The 16,426-nt window shown below is 51.1% G+C and overlaps 1 protein-coding gene across 2 annotated transcripts in view; it reads left to right on the forward strand.

The window, feature by feature from the left end:
- LOC133349630 (epidermal growth factor receptor-like) overlaps window positions 1–13,427 on the forward strand; it is an 89,295-nt gene extending 75,868 nt beyond the window's left edge. For both annotated transcript variants that reach the window (XM_061563228.1, XM_061563227.1), the window contains exons 18-28: window positions 53–172; window positions 1,044–1,142; window positions 2,907–3,092; window positions 3,275–3,430; window positions 3,758–3,833; window positions 4,363–4,509; window positions 5,275–5,372; window positions 6,874–7,029; window positions 7,477–7,521; window positions 8,423–8,849; window positions 10,109–13,427. In XM_061563228.1, the coding sequence (XP_061419212.1) occupies window positions 53–172; window positions 1,044–1,142; window positions 2,907–3,092; window positions 3,275–3,430; window positions 3,758–3,833; window positions 4,363–4,509; window positions 5,275–5,372; window positions 6,874–7,029; window positions 7,477–7,521; window positions 8,423–8,849; window positions 10,109–10,593 (1,995 nt within the window). In that variant the 3' untranslated portion in view covers window positions 10,594–13,427. The remainder of the gene's footprint in view (window positions 1–52; window positions 173–1,043; window positions 1,143–2,906; window positions 3,093–3,274; window positions 3,431–3,757; window positions 3,834–4,362; window positions 4,510–5,274; window positions 5,373–6,873; window positions 7,030–7,476; window positions 7,522–8,422; window positions 8,850–10,108) is intronic.
- The last annotated feature ends 2,999 nt before the right edge of the window (window positions 13,428–16,426 follow it).

The raw sequence follows: 16,426 nt of genomic DNA on the forward strand, positions 1-16,426 counted from the left end.
CACGCCGCCACCGTCGCTCTGCGTGCCGCTCACCCGCGGTGTCCCCCCACAGCTGGAGCCGCTCACGCCGAGCGGCATGACCCCAAACCAGGCGCAGCTGCACATCCTCAAGGAGACGGAGCTCCGGCGTGGCAAGGTGCTCGGCTCGGGCGCCTTCGGCACCGTCTACAAGGTGCGTGCAGTACGGCGCCATCGCTCGGTTTCTGAAGCGCTCGCTCGCTCACTCTCGCCAGCTCGCTCTCGCCAGCTCACTCGCACTCACGGAGTGTTTGTTTGCTTACTCACCTGTGCACTCACGACGTCACTCTCTCACTCGCTATCTCCTCTGCTCACTTATTCAGTCACTTGGTTGCTTCGTCGCTCACTATACATTTCACTAAGTTACTCATTCACGCAATCGCTTATTCACTGCTCGCTCAATCATTATTCATTCCTTTGCTCGCTCACCCTCTCACTGACGCAATCGTTTACTCATTCATGCAATCTCTTGTTCACTCGCTGACACATTTGCTCACATATTCATTCAACCAAATGAATCACTCTTAAGCTCGCTTGCTGACATGCTCACTTGCGCCTTATTTTTGTAATCCATTTCTTAATCTTGAATTTTATGATTCAGAATTCCACATTTTAAAACTTCCACTCTTCATTATTAGTGTTGTTGCATGTTTTCTGTCGTCGGTGTGTTGAAAACGATTTTCTTTAGAACTGCTTTTGTGTTTCGTTTGTTGTCCTTCCCCCGCACCTCCAATTAGCACGGTTGGCTGCATACAGTGCAAAAGAAATTCAACAAATAATGTTTATTTTTGACATTTTGAGTATAAATGTATTCCGTATGATTCACACTGTAAATAAAATTTCATCAGTAAATTACATAACATAAAAATCTATGTCATGTAATTTGTGGGCTTTGTAATAATGGGCTGCTTGAAAACCATTCTTACAGTGCTAAGTAAATCAGCAGATGAGGTTTATTGGCAAGGTGATGCCACACTACTGCCTTCTTTACGTCAATAATTCTCTATAATCAATTTATTCCAAAGGGAATCTGGACCCCAGAAGGAGAAACGGTGAAGATCCCTGTGGCGATCAAGGTTTTGCGTGAAGACACCTCGCCACGCGCCAATAAGGAGATCTTGGATGTGAGTACACGACGGCGCCAGCATCGAGAACCATCGGCAATTCTACCGCAGCCTCTCGGCGGTCAAGTCATGCTGGCAGCCACCGCGTCATGCTGGCAGCCAGTGGAGGTCATGCGAAACCAGACCGCGCTGCCGAGATAGGGCCCGATGCGTTCACATTACATTTCACAGTCTGCGGCTAAAACACAGAGGCGACTTTTCTCGAGGTGCCGCGGAGAGAGACGTGCAGGTGAAGTAAAAACAACAAAAAACGGAGAGGCGACAGGCACCGCGACCTGCCTGCGGGCGACGCACAACGTCTCTGCGAGGACGGTGGCACCGCGCGACGACGACGACCACAAAAGCCTGGGGCACGAATCCTGAAAGCTCGGCTGAAACATCGTCACCGGGAGTGGCCATGTTGCTCTTCCTGCCCATACTCGCGCTCTAGGAACGCGACCACCCCTCCACATTGCGCCCCCCCCCCCCCCACTTTCCCTGTCCTTTGCCCTCCTCACCCCGTACAAAAAATCCAACACTGTCAAAGGATTTGTTGGATTCCATTACATCATCAGAGGTGCAGCACTGTTGATTCTGTTTAAAAGCTGCTTACTGTTTTCTACTTTGAGATAAACACGTTTTCTTTTTTTAAATGGTAATGGCCTTGCATTGAATTGCACCAGCCCACCGCCTTCCACCAGGGGGAAGTTTATCTCATCGGCTACAGCACGATCGGAACTTCACCTGTGTTGCCTGTGCTACCTCTGTTACCTGTGTTACCTGTCGGAACGCTCGGCGGCCTTGGCTTGCGTGCGCCCGTCTGCGCGTGTGTGCGCACAGTCTGTGCACAGTCTGTGCAAGTGACAGCTCTGATTTATGATCATATAGTTTCGTTTATATCTGATACCGCATGCCACGTAATTAATCCTCGCTGGTAAACAGTTGACTGCTTTGGGCCCCGGGGTATTTATTATTTTCAAGCTTGGGCGGACGAACATTTTTTGTTTGCCACATCTGTGTCGCCACCGCTCGCATCGCGCTGTGTGAGGTCGCCCACGAGTGGCAGACGGGAGCTAACGCCATTGGCGCGCTCCGACCTTGCGGAGTAACGATCGCATTCCTGGGTGGGCCCTTGCGTGGCCCGTCGCTCGACGCAAGTCTTGTTGACTACGCCTTCCACCGCCGCCGATAACGTCACCTCGCGCCCAGCACGGCCTGGTTGCACCCACAATCTCCGGCTGCCAGGTTCAAGTCGTGTAGGAAGAAATAAAAATGTTTGGGAAAATTGCTTAATCTATTATTGCCTTTTGTCACCCCTCCAAAAAATTGGTACATTGCAATCAATGTAACACATTACCCTGTGAGTGTCAGGACACGTTGTTACAGCTGCAGCTACTCGAATCTGTTCGTGAAATGTCACGGTCACATCCCCACATGCCTTCACCTGTCTCTAATGAACTTTTATGAGCGCTCCCCCAAGCTAACACAGATCACCATTTTTCAATGGATTTTGGTGAACTGCCCACTGCTGCCCACCACAGAGTACTGTACTTCTGTGCTCCCCACCTTCATCAACCCTAAATGAACTGTGTTCAGGATGGACACACGGCTTGAGGAGACACTCCTCTAGCAGTGGATTGACAAAGGGTCTGTACAAGTTGCGTGTATGATGCTCCGTAATGGCAATGTTTTTTTTTACAGTAGCGCACATTACACATTCAGTGGCCCCGCAATAGCCAGGCTGTTGAACTCTGGGCGTACATGTGCCGGTGTTGCCGCGTGCAGGAGGCCTACGTGATGGCGAGCATTGACCACCAGCACCTGGTGCGCCTGCTGGGCATCTGCCTGAGCTCGACGACGCAGCTTGTGACGCAGCTGATGCCGTACGGCTGCCTCCTCGACTACGTGCGCGAGCACACCGACAAGATCGGCTCCCAGCCCCTGCTCAACTGGTGTGTGCAGATTGCCAAGGCAAGTGAAGCACGTGCGCACGCGGCCCGGGGCGTGAAAAGCACCTAGTTTGCAAGAGGCGCTGCTGCACGTGCCCGAACCTCAGAACCCTGCGCATCTCAACATCGTTCCCACCAGGAGCGCCAACCAGTGGAGTTTTGACAACAGTATTTGTGAAAATGTTCCCCGCGCACGAACGACAGGGAATGAATTACCTGGAGGACCGGAGGCTGGTTCACCGGGACCTGGCCGCTCGCAACGTGCTCGTGAAAGCGCCAAACCACGTCAAGATCACCGACTTTGGGCTCGCCAAGCTGCTGGACCTCAACGAGACCGAGTATCACTCCGAGGGGGGCAAGGTGAGCTCCCGCCCCCCACTCCCATCCCCACAGCTCATCGACTCGGAGCTGCTCTAATGTTTTGATGACACAGGTCTGCTCCGCAAATGTGTGGCCTGACCCAAATATCTGTTATGAATCTGGCAACCTTCAGGTTAAACATTCTGCAGGATTTATTCCAATGTGCCCCCAAATAATGCTATATACATCCTTAGTTCCACGTAGCATTTCGAACAAAAATCTTACAAGTGATGAAATTTTTACTTCAAAGTTCGAACAAATTTTAATAGTTTTGGTTGGATGAGAAGCATCATGTGCTCTTGTTTTGTCTGTGTTCGATTTCTACAGCTTCCCATCAAGTGGCTCGCATTGGAGTCGATTCAGCAGAGGATCTTCACCCATCAGAGTGACGTGTGGAGCTACGGTACTCATCGCAGCCACCTGCCTGGCTTCCCGCGGGCACCTCCTGCTGAGCAGGAGGTCACGTCTGGCTTTGATGACGACAGACAAACTGCAGACCCTTCTCTTGATTGTAGCACATTGTCACCCCTTATAGCGTATACGAATAATGCCCTTTCATTACCCTTTAGAGCCTCACCGAGTCTCAAGACTCTTATTCAAGAGGGTCCTGTATTGAGATGTTGGGTCAATTTTAGTAATTAGTGTTATGCTTGTGAGGAAAATTTGAACACCAGAGAAAACCCATGCATATGAGCAGAGACGGCAGTCTCAAGCTCTGCAGCAGTATATCGATGCGATGTCGTTGTGACCACCTCTCTGCCTGCATGTGCAGCGATGTAGTCATGCCCCTCCATATACTGGACAGGCTCCGACCCAGCTTCGTCTCTGAGATGGGACACAACGTCGCAACTCGAGCACCTCTGTCGGTAACGTCCCTCGCCGCTGTCCCCCGCTCCCCCCCCCACCCCCCTTGCCGGCACCTCGCATCACAGGGGTCACGCTGTGGGAGCTCATGACGTTCGGCGGGAAGCCGTACGACGGCGTCCCGGCGCGGGACATCCCCGAGCTGCTGGAGAAGGGAGAGCGGCTGACCCAGCCGCCCATCTGCACCATCGACGTCTACATGATCATGGTGAAATGTACGTGGCGCCTGACGCGATCGCTTCGCCTGTCTCGCCGGGGATCCATTCCAGCTGGAGCTGTCTGGGATGCAGCTTTGGAGAATATTTCCCACTTCCACAACCTGTGCTGTTGGGGGTCCGGGAGGGGGATGGGGGGGGGGCGGTTTGGGTGTTGAAGTTTGATTTAGGTACTAAACAAAATAAATTGCAAAACACAGTAGAGTGTATGTACCTCGAGCAGTGCATTTAAGGCGGATTGGAATCAAAATGATAGAAAGAAAATAAGTGCGCAAGAGCAGGTAGATTTCTTTAGATAACCTAATTTGATGATTATTATAATGATAATTATTACATTTTGAGAGTACCCTTTACAGCAGGGCATCTCAGAGCACTTTATACGTGATAAGCGACTTACATCTCATTTCAAACAATTGAAAGGGCATCCCCAGTGGCAGCTGCCCCCGTGAGCACAAGGTGGCTCCAGTGCCTGGCCTGCGAGTGGGCATTTGTCTACCAGTCGGGGGCAATGGTTGCTCTGTGTTATTCCCAATTTAGTAATTTGTAGGTTTTTCATTTTACAATTTTGGACCACGACCGGCAAACAATTTCCCGTCTTTATATGTCTAATACATCCATAGTAATAACCAGGGTGGCCTGTCGGATTATAACTTCAAAACTCTGATACAAGCGGCGAAAGCGCTCCCGCTGGGGCATGTCACCTGGTGAAAAACAAACGTAGCAGCGTGCAGTCGCTTGACGCTCCGTGTGCTTGTGTCGTGCCAGGCTGGATGATCGATGCGGAGAGTCGGCCTAAGTTCCGGGAACTCGCCGCGGAATTCTCCAAGATGGCACGCGACCCTACGCGGTACCTCGTCATCCAGGTGAGGGGTCCCCACGCCATCACGCCATCGTGTGTCCCCTTCGTCTTGTAGGCTTGGAAACAAGCGGTATGTGAGTGTCGCTAACAAACAGCAGGAAGGGACGACTCCCACCGTCCCTTGCCTGCATGTGTCATGTGACCACCACATTGCTTTAAGTCTTGTCTAGGTCACCGACTCAAAAGAGAGCGTTGAGATGAATTTGCTGCTATAAAAGTCCACATGTTAGCCACATTGTTGAGCCATCATTTGTGGCCAGGTCACGTCTGAAAAATAAGCTAAATAGCTCAGTGGGCTTTACCTGGTAAAATACAAATGTTATTTTTTTCCTGATTTTCTTACCTTTCCTATACTTTGCACTCCCATCATATTTTTTGTATTGTTTGTTGTAACTTTCAGACTCGCCCTGACTGGACATCTGTGAAAAAGAGCTTTATAGCTCTTCGGATTCCTCCAGTATAAAGATTCTGATTCTGATTCTAGACCACCAGCTCAAAATACTAGAAAGTAATGGCCGTATATTAAGGCAGCAACGAAAGAAAATGGCAGCACGCCCCGTGTGCTCCCGCCAGTGTCTCGCGGTGCGGAACAACGATCGGCGTTGGCAGTTCTGAACAAATTCTGGAGAAGTTATTTTGTTTTGTGTTTAGTTTGTTGTCATTCCCCCGCACCTCCGATTCGCATGGTTGGCTACGTACGGTGCGAAAAAAGTTCGGCATACATACACATAATACCGTTCACGAGAAAAAAAGTCCACAGCAGCCAACGCAAGAGAATGCGGGGACACACGCCCCCAGGTGAACCCACGAGAGACAGGCCGGTCCGCACTGCTTGCGCTGTGGCAGTGTGGTGTGTGTTACTGCACACTGCGTTTGAGTTATCACGAGTTGCATCAACCGTGGACTTTTTTTTCCCTACTCATGCCTCTAGGAATGTTGTAAAATATGCAAACAAAGTTTCCACCCCCCTTGTTGAGTCTACCTGTGTTGACTCTTGCAGAGTAAATTTTTCAAAATGCGTAAACATCCTCCAATAGAAATAAATATTCTGATGTGCAGCGGTTTCTGTCCATCTGCTGCTGAATGAGGGCCTCCCCAAGTGACCGCCATCCTACATGATCCCGTGATGGAACAATCGGCCCAGCACCTCAACGCGAGCCGATTGCGTCACTCCTTCTCCACCGTGGATGTCCACTTGGGCGCTTTCTGTTCTTTGGCCACCGCTTGGTAGTTAGTCTCCCACTAGCCGTCATTGCTTCGAGCGACGTGTCCTGCCAAGTTCACAGAACCTTGCTTCATGGTCACTATGATGTCTCTAGCCTGCACGTGCTCTCTAATCCAAGGTACTCCTCAGTTCTGTCTCTTAGTTTTATCTCAATTGTGCTATCGGTGTCACGCCGCGAGAAAACCCTTCCCGTGAGAGAACGGCACACGGAAGGAGATGTCGCAGAGCTACGTCCCGAGATCCCTTCGAGTGACCTCTGCGACTTTGTCCCCTCCGCCAGGGCGACGAGCGCATGAAGCTGCCGAGCCCCAACGACAGCCGCTTCCTGCAGAGCCTCATGGAGGAGGACGACATGAGCCAGATGGTGGATGCCGAGGAGTACCTCACCCCGCCGCCATTCCCCCTCCGCCCGCCGCCGCCGGGAGGCAGCGACCCGGTAACCGCGGCTCAACGCATCTCACCCACCCGCACCCTCCAACCTCTTTTCCACTGGCATACTTGAGCCAAGCCAGCGTGGGACCATTACAATGCAGGTGCTTTTACCCTGTCTGCTGCCGTTTGCCCTGCTGAACCGGAACTAAACCAGATATCCCGGTCGGGCTGGAGTGGGGGCCAAGCGTGGCCAGGATTGGGACTGATAACACGCTCGTTTCATTTGACGTCAGTCGATAACAATTCCAGCACAGTGTCACCGCGTCATCTACGTGTGTCTCAATGCGTGACATAATACTGACGATGACTCCTGAATACATTGTACAACTTAGCTCTGTGTGTACCTCCTGGCCGAAGTGGAGTCACGTTGGGAGGTGGACAATTCATCACATTACCAAGCAATGTGGACATCCCGTAACCGATGTGTCATTTGTGCCCTTTGTGCCCACAGAGTGGAAGCAATTCCCCAACACTGCCCTGCCAAGGCATTACTGGGGTGAGTGCCTGAATATTATTTTTTTAAAATGCTGTCAACAACTGTGGCATTGAACTGTCCTGTGTGTGTGTTCTGCAGTCGTGCCATTGGTCGGGCTGGAAATACGGGTTCATTTCGTATTTCAATTGCAATATGAACATGGCTTGGGCTTCCTTTAAGTCAACTCAACCTTAAATAAATAACCCAGTGCATTGTTGCGTGAATATAAGCGCTTGATAAACAAAGGAAGCCGGCACTCGTTAACATCGTTTTGATCATGTGTGTGTCATGGGGAGCGGGTAGCGCGTTGCGCTACAAACCCAGCGATCTGAGTTCGATTCCCGCTCACGGCCAACACAAGTGACAATTATCTGAACCGATCATGGTCCTCCCTTAGGTCGACTCGGCCTCAAATGAGTACCTGTGCGGTGTGTAAACTTTGCCACTCGGGAGACAAAGGCGACCGGGCGTGGTGCTAGCCACCCACCACCCCCTCTTGTGCCGTGCCGGCCTTCATAGGTGTTCGCTAACAGCACTTGCCCCAACAGTCTGTTTAGGGTATACGGGGATATTTGTCTTAGTATGTAATGCACACGCATACATATGTGACGCAGTGGTTAGCACAGAGTACTGCGAAACTGTTTAACCGAGTTCAATTCCCAACCACGACTAACATGAGTGGTGACTGATCTCTGAACTGGTCCCCGGGCCTCTCCCCGGTCGACTCAGCCTTAAATGAGTACCTAGTGATGTGGTGCGTTCTGCAAAGGCAAAGGTGGCCGGGCATCGCGTTGGCCACACCGCCGCCTCGTGCGCCGTGCTAATCGCACGCTCCTTAGGAGCGTTGCAGACTCTACGCGCGTGCATGATGTTTTTTTACGTGCTCGTCTTTTTGCGTGCATCATCCTCCACCGTGGTGCAGACGTCGGACCCGGACTCGGAGTTCGGCTCCGAGCACGGCGCCGCGGCCCCGCGCATGCCGTCGCTCTTGAGCCGCAGCATCTCGCGCCAGTCGGATGGCGCGCACGCCCACTACCCCGGCAGCGGCGCCGGCGGCAGTGCCAACGCCACCGCCGGTGGCTCCGCGGCGGACGTGTTCGTCGGAGGTGCCGGTGGCCACGGCAGCGGCGGCTCGGGGGAGATCCCCATCGGCGGCACGTGCGTGGACGGGAAGGCGCCGCAGCCGAGGTTGCACAAGAACAGCATGCGGCACCGCTACAGCAGCGACCCCACGGGGCCACCGGCGCCCGCGAGCGATGGCGGCGGCGGCGGTGGTGACGATGACACGGACGACGGAACCGGCGACGATCTGAACTTCCAAAGCCGCCCGCAGAACCTGGACAATCCCGGTGAGCTTGGCGTCGGGCATAGAGGTGGTGCCACCTGTATAAGTTGTAGGCGGCATAGCAAGTAGTTCATGTATGTATGTTGAACTTCTTTCGCACAGTACGTAGCCAACCATGCTAATCGGAGTTTCCTGACATGTCGGCATGCAGTGCATTTTCTTTTTGAAAACACATTTTAGTCGGGTTAGGATGGGACTGTCCCTTAAGATGCGGGGACGAGAGCATATTGTTTCTAGAAGTGTTGTCTTTGAGGTGACCGGGTGGTACACAGGACAGAGAGTGCTTCAATGTCATTGTGGAGGTCCTGGGTTCACATCCAGACAGCTGTCCGGATATTAAAACCGACTTCTCAGGTGTAGTGAGTTTATATCCAATATCCAGTGACTGTACAAATAAAAAAAGAACATCACGTAAAATTTAGTTCTGCATTTAATTTGGCGAATTTTATAGCTCTTGAGAATCAAAAAGAATGGTTCGACTGTCAGGTAGTAGCAGGGCAGGTGGGGAAAGTATTGCGACTGACTGTGTAGACCAGAGGTGGTCACTTGAATGGAGCTCAATAGTAGTTCCGTGACGTCTCCTTCCGCAGACCGGTCTCTAACAGGGCGATAGTCTCGTGGCACCACACAACTGGGATACAATTTGGGGAAAACACAACAACACTTTCAAAGACAAGCAAAGTGTTGTCCCGTGACATGTGTTTGTTTTCTCCTGGCGTTTCCCAATGGAAATAAACTCAAATATAAATTGGCTAAATGTAGAAAGAAGAACAACCCTGTGCAGGTGAAGGGAAATCCTCCACCTCTTGTGCCCGCCAAGATCTATCAACTGCCAACACTGGACATGTCATTAGTGTAACGTCTGCCGAACCATCAGTGCGGAATAAAGATACTAATGCTTATCAAGGAAAGCCACACTGAACCTGAAGACTTTTTCAGGAGGGTCCTGCTAAATTGGAATGTTTGACAAACACCAATGACATTTCATGTTTTTAACCCGGATGAAACCCTTGCAGAACAGAGTGAGAACATACAAACTCCACACAGAAATGCACCCGAGTCAGGATTCCAACCCAGTACCTCCTTGCTACGAGGCGCAAGCGTTACCACTGCGCCACCCTTCCACCCTCAGTGTGAAAGTGTCGCTTAAACGACGTTGAAGGGCAAGAGTCCAGTTACTATGCGTTCGTTGGTCCGTGATTAATTAATGAGTACGACTTTTCTCCCTTGACACATCGCCCCCCCCCCCGACCCCCTGTGTAGAGTACATGAACCCCATCAACAGGCTGCAGGACCCGCTCGCACTCTCCAACCCCGAGTACATCAACTACCAGGCCGCCGATGACTTGGACGCCGAGTACGTGAACACGGCCTCGAGTGTCGCCGGCCACGCGGCGCCGTACACCGTCCAGAACCCCGAGTACCTCGAGCCGCGGTCCAGTGACACGGACGCGGACTCCGGCTTGGGGCCCCTCGGCAGCTCGCAGCCGTTCAGCAGCCAGGCCTTCGACAACCAGGAGTACCTGGAGGACTCGTCGCTGTGTCGCCAGACGTCGCTCGACAACCCCGAGTACATTTGCGCGCCGTCCGGGGACAGGCGCAACGGCCACTTGAAGTCGGTGGACGGCATCATCGGCGGCGGCGGAGGCCTCGTAGCCGCCGCCATGGACAATCCCGAGTACCTGCTGGCGGTGATGCCGCTCCTGGGGACGGGGGTGCGGAGCGGACACACCGACACGATGGTGTGACGCGCGCCGGTGGATGCGGCGACATGAGGCGCCGTGGAACACCCTCCGCGTGACGCGACATCGACGCCACGGTGTGCCGCACCGGCAGACTCGAGTAGCCGAGGACTGTAGTGGAGAAAGCCCCGTGGAGTATCGTGTCAATGATCGCCCCCCTGTCCAGGGCGTCTCGGATTTTTAAGACACCTGCAAAAAAGGGAAGCGCTAACCCCCAGTGACACGGCGGAGCCAGGGGCATCGGCGGGAGCGGTCGTGGTGAAACGGGTTTTGTTTGCAAGTAGGAGATGTGCTCGTGGTTCTTGGGACTACCACGTGGGGACCGTGCCCCCAAAGGTTCTCTTTTGTTTCAGTCTTGTTCGTCACCAATCCACACAACGAGCCACAGGTGTGCGCATCGCAAAAGGCTCAATAACTTCACAGTAAGATCACAAAACCCACCGTACCGTGGTAAATCCGTGGACACGCGGTGATGCGACAGGGGACCGGATTTACATCTCGCCGAACCTTTTCCTTTCAGCCAGTTTTTTTGGCTAACACGTACCGATGTCTCCCATGACCAGCAAATAGGGGCGATTGTCAATGCACAGTTGCGTTTCATCCGTTTCTTCTCAACGTGAATCTGGCCCAAAAGGAACTCGTTCACAACATTTTTAATGTATTTGAAAGCATGGTAATTACAAATGAATCGCACACAGTAATGGAAAAAAGCTATAAAAGCTGTATATTTTTCGTGTTTTTATACCGTATTGAATTGTTTATTTTTTAACACTATTAGATATACCGAAGCAATAAAACAATGTGGTATGTATGATGGTCTCCGTAGTACTAAGCAATGTGTAGATTCGCTTCGCATTATCTCACTACTGAAAAGCACAGCACTACAAGCTTCAAATCAAGACAGCGCTGCAGCTTTCAACACTCTTCGGGGATGTCAATATTAACACTAATGAACTACTGTCTTGCTCTTGGTAGAATTACTCAACTTGTGTTGTAGCTAGTCACTTGTATATATTTAATGGAAGACTGTATATTTTTATTTGATATAGATACGGTTTATACATTGTTATCCACATCTGTGGTTAGGTGACTTTTGGGGGAAACACCACTGTCTTTGATTGTGAAAGGGTGTTTCGCTGATATTTGCTTCGTATGAAAAATGTAATTGCAGCTAACAAGAGAAATGTTTATCTTTGCAAAATCTGTGTGTACAGAAGAGCAGTCATGAACTCACAACCTTGGAAAACATCCACTTGCTGGCCATCCCAGCGCATTGTAATGATTTTGCCGTCTCGTTTATGTTTGGTGTTTTAGTCTTTTTCTAAAAGTGCAGGACACCGAGAAGTTTATCTACCGAGTTTATAGTGTACTGTACATAAATATTTTGTGTAAATATTGGTACGAGAAAAGCCACTTTACAGATTGTAATTTCATACTGATATCAAAGTGCAGCTTAGAGGCAAGGCTCTGTATAATGGAATATAATGTATGTTTTTGAGAAAAACAAAAAAATGCTGTCGTTGGTTTTAGAAGTGTTGCAGCATAGTACGTCAACATTTAACTCCACCATTATGCTGTACAATAACTATTATTTTAGTTTAAACAATCATATTTCATTTAACGCATACGCTCGTTGATACTTAAATACATGGATTCACATCACGTTCATAATTGTTTGGCTAAAACGCTAATTTAGATGAATAAAGATTCGTTGGTTTTAGAAGTGTTGCAGCATAGTACGTCAACATTTAACTCCACCATTATGCTGTACAATAACTATTATTTTAGTTTAAACAATCATATTTCATTTAACGCATACGCTCGTTGATACTTAAATACATGGATTCACATCACGTTCATAATTGTTTGGCTAAAACGCTAATTTAGATGAATAAAGATTCGACTCAGACAAAGAAAGGCCAAATGGCAGCTTCCTTTCACCAACCACAGAAACGCGTAGATGCCGAACGTCCATTGCACCAACCAGGACAGGCAAACGTTTCGCCAACACAGAAGCCCCCCTTAGCACGAGGCAACGAATAGTGCGAAGTCCAAGAGTATGAATTCCGAAGCCCTCATTGAAAAATGCACTTTAGAACTTAACTTTGCTGGCAAATTCCGTGTGTTAATAAAGGAAAGCCGTCCTAAGCTTTCTGGAAATAGTGTGTCCTGTATCGAGCGACGGTGCAAGTATTTTGGGATGCCCTTATCACCGCGTGCCACTCCCCGAGCTCCGAGGAGAGGCAATTGCTCAAGTATCCCCATGGCTCTTGCAGTGAACACGAATGTACCCAGCAACAATTCCACCACTTTTGTCTCTTAAAATTCCCATCGGCGTGACATTTCTCGCGTGTCGATTTTGTTTTGCTCATACGTGTTGGACCGTTGGCTCACACAAGCTTATGGCCTACAGGAGTACGCTATACTGTGAAACCTTGTACCTTGCGAATTGTAATGCTGCAGGCCCCGATAAGTTGTCTACTCTCTGTGTGGGGATTTTTTTGTACAATGTTTATAATGTTTAAAGCACATGAGCACGTGTCGGTTCTTTCCAAAATTACACCTCTTACAGCTGATAGAGTTTTATTTTTTAAATCACTGTACATTGCTGAACAATTAAATGATTACATTTAAACTTCACTCACTTAGAAAATATTATCTGGTTTATTTTGTGTCAAACTATTGCGTACATAGAGATGCTGTCGAGGGCATACCGATGGTAAGGCATTAGCTCTTTTCCTTTAATGCTAATTATGTTGACCTGTGTTGGCATTCATTTAGGTTGGTGTACATTTTATGTGTAATGTTTGCTGAAGAAGCAATAAAGCAGTGGAATATTACATTTTCGGTCAATGCCACTGATTTATAAAATGTGTCAGTTGATGATTGTGCTCATGACCATTTGTCAGACAAGTCTCATGAACAGAAGCCGTGGAGTCATTGGTGCCTTGATGGCTCGCTTGATTCAATACAGCTCTCAAATCCAAAAATACCTGCACGTGAAAGAACAAGATGTGCTCATTCGTTATTGTTTCTGAAAAATACATTTCCGTCAAAAGTGAAGTGATGAATCGCAGGTTGTAGTTGGCGTCTGCAAACGTTTTCACCACTCCTTAAAACCCCCAATAAACTCAATTCAGCTGGAAACACGGTACAGGCGTCTGTATCGAATGTCAAACTTTATCCACGGACACAACTACGGTCTTCCACTTTATTTTGGCATGCTGCGACTTGGGCCAGATTCCGGGCCACTGCTTACATTACTAAACAGCTGAATTAGCAATGGACCTCTCTTTAGTAGACTGAGCCTTAAATAAGTACCCGGTGCAATGTGTAACATCCGCACTGGAGAGACAGGCGACCAGGCGTTCCTGACCACATCACCGCGATCGTCTGCTGTGTAGGCTGAAGATGTATCCAAGTATGGCGCGTGTGGAGTCTGTGTTTTGTGTCTGTGTGTTTTAATGGTTTATTCATTCAATCATTAACTCGTGTTTATTGACAGCGAGGCTAGTCCCACTGCAGGCTGTGATAATAACTAAGCACGCGGTGCAGACTTTGAGGCGTGTAAGTGGGTCACTGGACTCGCTCGGTCTGTGAGTCCACGCTGAGCCAATCCCTGATCTCTATGGAGCTTGTTATTGGGCCTGTACAGCTGCCATCACGGGATCGACGGAGACTTGGGGAGGCCTTCATCCAGCAGTGTCTTGACCATGGCTGATGATGATCATCAAAAGTAATATATGTGCGACCTACAACCCAAAAATATTCGTTCATATCAAGCGATGCCTGCCAGCCTTTAACAAAGTCATCCGGAGGATTTCCAAAGAGATTAGTTGTTACGATCTGCGTAAAAAAAATCTGGCTTTGGTAAAACCTAACAAAATCAGTTGGAGGTGTGGCGCGACAACGCCAGGGTATCTTGAGTTGGGCCTCCACGGAGCCAGCAGCAGCCACGTGTCAAGCTCTGCACCGCACGGCGGGCGCTGCTCTCGAGATTCGGCGCCGCGTGATCGCCACCGCTGCGCTTTCACCGAATTCACCTTCCTGGAAATGTGACAAATGTGGGGAGAAGTTGGCAGCCGCGAAATCTGGCAAACAGCCCGGCCCAGTTACCGCTTCACGGCTGTTTGATCCGCAAACAGCGACAACAATAGGGCCCGGCTGCCCACAATGAACGCGATTCAGCAGGAACGGAGCCGACACAAAGGAGCTCACTTTGCAATGGAAGTGGAGCCAGGTGGGGTTCATCATCGAGGGGGGCAGTCCCCCACGAGAACAACTCCTCATCCTCTGCCCCCTCCCCCCACTGCCAACCCAAATCCAGATCTCCTGCCCACACACCCCAATACTTCTTGGTTTTTTCGGTAAAGTCACGTAGAATGGAAATAATAAAATAATAAAAATAAAATATAATAAAATAATTCTCACGACGTTTCGGCCACAACGCAAGCAGACAGACTTGCTCTCCACCTGAGGACGGCTGCTTGCGTTGTGGCCGAAATGTCGTGAGAATTATTTTATAATGTTTCATTTTTATTATTTTATTATTTCCTACGTGACTTTACCGAAAGAACCAATAAGATGAATCCCTGCAGTCACGAAAGCTTTAAATCGAAATTCATGTGGTGAGGATATTGTGCCCTCTGGGTGCGAACGACGGGTGCGTGCTGTCTGCAGCATGCTCTGTTTTGTGTGACTGTGTCTACTTGGTTGAGACCTCGAGGCCCTGTATGTAATGTGCATGTGTCCAGCCCACCTTGTCAATCCACTGCTGGATTATTTGACCATACTTCACCGCCCTGGTCAGTGCTGATTGCTGAAGGTGTCGGGGAGGTGGGGGGCATAACAGAAACTAGGATGCATACGAGGGCGTAACGCTTAAAACTCCACAGCAATGGATTCAATCATCCATGGATGTACCTCTGTCTGGCCAACCCACTTGCCCAGTTTAAAGTGGTCGGTAGTCATGGACTTAAATGGAATGGAAAATACAGTACAGTACGGTGCAGAGGAATAGTATGTGCTCTGTAGAAGAGCCATTGCCCGGAACGTCCTTTGTAAGGCGGTACGGAGCCCGTTACTGACGGATGTGATGGGATATTCCTGTTGTTATTTGTGCTTGTGCACGACAGTAGCGCGTGGTCTCCTGCACGACTCCTTCGCCCGGTTACAAAACTCACCACGCGTCCCACCCACCACTCGTGCCACCCACCGAGCGTGCCACCCACCGAGCGTGCCACCCACCACGCGCGCCACCCACCGAGCGCGCCACCCACCACGCGCGCCACCCACCACGCGCGCCACCCACCACCCGCGCCACCCACCACCCGCGCCACCCACCACGCGCGCCACCCACCACCCGCGCCACCCACCACCCGCGCCACCCACCACGCGCGCCACCCACCAGGCGCGCCACCCACCAGGCGCGCCACCCACCACGCGCGCCACCCACCACGCGCGCCACCCACCACGCGCGCCACCCACCACCCGCGCCACCCACCACCCGCGCCACCCACCACGCGCGCCACCCACCAGGCGCGCCACCCACCAGGCGCGCCACCCACCACGCGCGCCACCCACCACGCGCGCCACCCACCACCCGCGCCACCCACCACGCGCGCCACCCACCAGGCGCGCCACCCACCACGCGCGCCACCCACCACGCGCGCCACCCACCACGCGCGCCACCCACCACGCGCGCCACCCACCACCCGCGCCACCCACCACGCGCGCCACCCACCACCCGCGCCACCCATCACCCGCGCCACCCACCACGCGCGCCACCCACCGAGCGCGCCACCCACCGAGCGCGCCACCCACCACGCGCGCCACCCAC

This window comes from Lethenteron reissneri, chromosome 31, assembly GCF_015708825.2.
Source record: "Lethenteron reissneri isolate LAM-NWPU_2019-01 chromosome 31, ASM1570882v1, whole genome shotgun sequence".
NCBI lineage: Eukaryota > Metazoa > Chordata > Hyperoartia > Petromyzontiformes > Petromyzontidae > Lethenteron > Lethenteron reissneri.